At 36.9% G+C, this 4,925-nt stretch overlaps 1 protein-coding gene across 5 annotated transcripts in view; it reads left to right on the top strand.

Annotated features, from left to right (window-relative positions):
• Window positions 1-444: 444 nt before the first annotated feature.
• The window catches only part of LOC107045483, a 23,719-nt gene continuing 19,238 nt past the window's right edge, over window positions 445-4,925 (top strand). For all 5 annotated transcript variants that reach the window (XM_015267781.1, XM_015267780.1, XM_015267783.2 and 2 more), the window contains exon 1: window positions 445-755. In XM_015267781.1, coding sequence (XP_015123267.1) covers window positions 491-755 — 265 coding nt within the window. In that variant the 5' untranslated portion in view covers window positions 445-490. The remainder of the gene's footprint in view (window positions 756-4,925) is intronic.

Below are 4,925 nucleotides of genomic sequence, written 5' to 3'. Positions count from 1 at the left end.
CGTCGGAGATCGGTCATTACGCTTATATATATTACATTTTTTTGATGATGAGTTTTCGTTGAAAAATTTGATGAAATACCAAGAAAACACCAATATGGGACATACGCTCCTTTCGCTTTGAGAAAGGGGTATTTTGGCACTTACGCACCTTTGTTTTTACGTCAACGATGCGTTTATTGATTTCGAACAAAAACACTGTTGAAATGAATAGAAAAATTTCACATAAATTCTGAAAAATTTCACAAAAATGAGGATTGCGCGGGCGTTTATGTACCTAATCTCCATATCTTTGGTCCGATGAAGAGAGTAAATAAGTTTATATCCATATCCCTCTGGTACAACGTGGTGTGTAAAATTGGTAGGTAAAAGAATCAAAAATAAAATGTGCCCCCCCCCCTAGCTATCGCGATTTAGGCACTTGCCAGTTAGTGCGACGATGTCGAGGACGAACGACGTTTCGACGTTGCGCTGCCATTACTGGCGGACGACGATGACGAGGCCTAGTGCCCTCCTCATTAAATTACTTGGTATTCTAGTTGTATTAATTTACACGTGTCAAAATGCTGATTGTACTAAAATAAATAAACACAGCGATGATACATTGCGCGGTGCTAAAGATAATATTCAATCGAGTAAGACAGTGTCAACTGGACAGCATCATCAGGGAAGAGATACTGAACCGGTTATTGAGGAGGTCAACGCTAAACAACTCGAGCGCATACTCAATGACAAGGACTTTGTTGCTGTTTATTGGTGTAAGTCGAGAAATTTATTTTTCGACTGTGATATTTTGGATATAATCATCCATTCCTGTAATGTGGTGGGATTTTACACGTGTAAAATTGCGTAATCGTCGAGACAATCTGAGGGTTTCATGGTGAAAATGCAATTAAAGTTGAGGCCTTTATTCTCTTTGATTGAGATGAAAGTGCGAGTTAATTTGTCTTCCCAATTTTTTTTTTTTTTTTGAGAGGAAGAGCAACAAGGTCTAGCCATAGACGACGCCGCTTACCCACAGTGGCCTGCACCGCTTTTAGAATACGTACAGAGTTATTTTGGCACAGCGCCGTTCAATCCTCTGTCCCACTCGAAATATTCCCTTTCCCCCCTCAGCCAGTTCCACCGATGATCGTCTCGTCTAGAAAACATTGGTTTTCAATTTTTAGGGTGAAAAACAACTAGGATTGATTTGGGTTGGAGTCGATGAGGGTAACATGTATTCCCTTGTGGATTAGACAGATTCGTGAGAGATGGAGGATGATGATGAATTCATTTGCTTGAAGTAGTTAATTTAATTGTCATTTGGATCTATCGACACTCTCCGTTAAGAAACATGAAAAAAGAAGATGACATTGTCGACGCGTCGAGTTACCCCGGGCCAAATGTGTGCTGGTTGAAAAAGTTGGTCTAAATGCGTTCACTTTTGAATTTCGGAGCGATGTGGAGGGACGAGATGGGGAAATTCGGGTTCAGGGTGAGTTTTTGATGAATACTTCCGAATCTGAGAGAGATATGAACATTTTTGAGAAAATCTTTTCGGTAGAGTGAACTGAGAGTTACAAAAAGGTCCCTATGAAGTTTTTGGCATCTCCAAGGGATTCTGAGAAGTACAGCAAAAACTAAAGTAGGTGAAAAATTGAGAAATCAGGAGAAAATTAATTTCAGATTTAATTTTTGATGAATATCTCGAAATCTAAAAATCAAAATTTTCATTATCTCTCTCGCCATGGATTCCGAGATATTCAGCCAAAATAAGAGAAAAGATGGAAAATTCCAGAAAAAAATGTACTTGCGATTTATTCTTTTGCTGAATATCTGCAGATTTAAACAAGACGACAAATATTTTGTAGAAAAAATGAGTGGTTTGATATAGCCACATCATTTTTCAAGAATTACACTATCTTCCTTCCCGTCCGAGATTTCCAGAAAAAAAACTAAAATTTAATTGAAGTTGATCCATCTCATTTCTTCACTTTATTCAATTCTGTTTTCCTGCATCTTTTATCTGGAGCTCATAATACGAATTCTTATGTAACTATCGACCTAATCGCCGGACCAGATCGATCAATCCACCTCCATCACCTGTTTTCGATAAACAATGAGTGGGTATTTTTTATTCACGTCAGAGGATACTATTTCAGTATTTCGTAAATTCGCGAAAAATGAGATAACAAATAAAAAATTCTGCGGAGGAGGGAGAAGGTCGGTGATGGACAGTCCTCCACCCGCGCAAAATTCAGTATCGAGAGCAATGTGAGGTTATATCCAGAGCGATCATATCAGCTTTGGCGCATGCGTATACGGGCGAGTAATTGAGGGTAGGGAGAAGATTAGGTGAATGGATTGGGCATCGGCAAAATTTATAATAAGACAAAATAACAAATGCATAATTCTAATAAACAATGTAAATGAAACAATATTCAAGAAAATGTTACGTTTTTATTTTCTTTCATTCAAAAATTGAAAACGTTCTGCACTTTGTGTAGACATTCTGCAGGAGAAAGAAGAAAAGATCTCGATTCACAGGTAAATTAAGACGTTCCAACCGAGTGAACATGAAATTGAAGACTGAAAACTTTAAATTCCTAAAAATGATCATTTAAGTTATTAAAAACAACAAAACTATGAAAACGTGTATTTCGGTCTTTGCCAGAGCCTTGGCCGTTCTTTCGTCGCTCGCAACCCACATATACCCTCTCTCCCGCGCCTTCACCATTTTCTGTTCTTCGCAAGTTCGGTTGCGCGCGCGTTCGTTAGCGATTATTGGGCGGTAGAAGTAGAAGGTGTTGGGTTACAGAAAGCTACTGGTGAGATCGCCTGTTACTGACTAAGTTCGATATTCCGTACGGCTATTCGTAAATGATCACGCCATCGGGGTTGTGATGACTCGAATGATACGAATCATCTCTGAATGATTTTAATTTCAGATTTTCCAAGGATTTCTTTTACACTTATCAATATTAAGCTATTTTGACTAGGTGCGGTTTTAAGGGGAAATGTCAAAAGAAATTTTTTTATTTAAAAGTAGGGGGCTCCGCATGGTAAGTCACAGTTAGCCTGGCCAATTCATTTATTTTACGCCTAGTATTCAAAGCCATCTTTAAAATGATTTGGTAATGATTGGTATAACATTAGAATTCGAATATCTTCAAAGGTACTGTGTACTCTTTTGATGCAAAACGTATAAGTTATGGGTTCATGAGTGGAGTATTGCTGTGGTCCTTTCTTATTGTATCCATTAGGTTTTTTTAAGTAAATTTAATGGATACAAGGTATTCCTTCTTCAACTCCGTCGTAGCTTCTTACAACAATAAATGAAATTAATTTCATATGGCAATACCTTCATTTTTGGAAGAATTAAAATTCTTTTCTTTCAATGAGGTAACCAAGTTCTTGAAGGAACCAACAGATTCCTGGTGAAGAGTTCAATCCTCACCAACTCTTGGCGTAACCCAGGACTCACGACGAGGACGTAGTTCGTGGAGAGTCTCAAAAAGAAAATATATTAAAAAATTTATTAATTACGTACATTCGAATTTAATCGACGGCCTATGGTATTGGTGTACCATTGTTTACCAAATGATTTACAATCACTCTCTGCTTTCAGAATTTATTAATGTTAATATGTCCTTGCTAACTACCATCTACAGCTCCGCCCCCTGCTCACTCCGCTCACCAACCCGGGGGGGGGGCTTCGTCCCCTATATATATATGAAGATATTGTTGGGGGGTATATTTTTCAAAGTTGTAGCTGAGAGTGCCTCCTAAATGGAATCGAATTTCAGATGAAAAACAAGCAGAACTTCGAAAATTTTTTGGGGCAATATTTCATATACGGGGCGTTCCATACTACTTCGATCAAATCGAAAGACTTTTTTTTCAGACTTCAAGAAAAATTGAATATGGTGTCAATTTACTCCATGCATGCAGCTCGAGCGAGTTGACAACGACGTTATGAAAATCAAATTAAAACACCACAAGACTTATGAATTCACCAAAGACTCAATGAAGTCAATAGAAAGCATCTTTTATACAAATGAAGAACATAAAATAGAAGAAGAGGCTTTGAAAATTCGATTCTCCAATGCTTCAACCATCACCGGAACCCGTCAATTTCATTTTTATGTGCCGATTACAAATACCCATAGTCTTCAGTGTATAACTTTTTCTTTTGACGATGAATTTCAGATTCACAACGTCGTGTAGTATCAAGTCAATAGTGAAATAGCCAGGTCTGATGCATGTATATTTGTAAATGTTCCCCCAGAATTTGCTAATAAATTAATTTATTTTATATTTTTAAAACAATGTGTTATAATTTGAATTTGACTCACAATTGAATTCAATCGTAGATAATCGATTGCAATATATTTATTCCCCAGACACTGACAGCCTACACTAGGCATCGGTGATGGTACCAAGTCCACTCATCGCAGAACGCTGATAGCTCCGCTGTAGTCAGCCGAGTCTCATAAAAAACTCAATATTTCGGGAACTACTGAAGATTAGAGAACGCCAATTGTACCGACATTTTTCGTCGAATTTTTCGCAACATGCCCTTATGATTTGTTGTTAACTTTTTAATTTGTTTATTGATTAATTCATTGTAAATTTAACTTTTTCGAGTCTGGATTTTTTTCCCCGAAAATTCCACATGTTTTGAATAAAAAAGTTCTTTTGCATTTCTTTGATAAAATTGATATTTATCGAGTTATAATTTTAAAAAATATTACCTACCTGGTCTAGGTTTGATTTCGCATAACTTTAAAAAAATATATTTTTTTTTTCAATAACATTTCAAGGCATGTTTGGAACACTTCTACATCATATACAATTTTCATTGAAATCGAAAAAAAGCCAATTGAAATAGTATGGAACGCTCCGTACAGATTTGATGGAATCGCTGAAAATAGACCCCAATGACA

The sequence above is a fragment of the Diachasma alloeum genome, unplaced genomic scaffold (genome assembly GCF_001412515.2).
Source record: "Diachasma alloeum isolate Michigan unplaced genomic scaffold, Dall2.0 Dall_scaffold_00948, whole genome shotgun sequence".
Classification (NCBI taxonomy): domain Eukaryota; kingdom Metazoa; phylum Arthropoda; class Insecta; order Hymenoptera; family Braconidae; genus Diachasma; species Diachasma alloeum.
The sequence above is the reverse complement of the archived record's forward strand: the minus strand, read 5'-3'. Positions and strand labels throughout refer to the sequence as shown.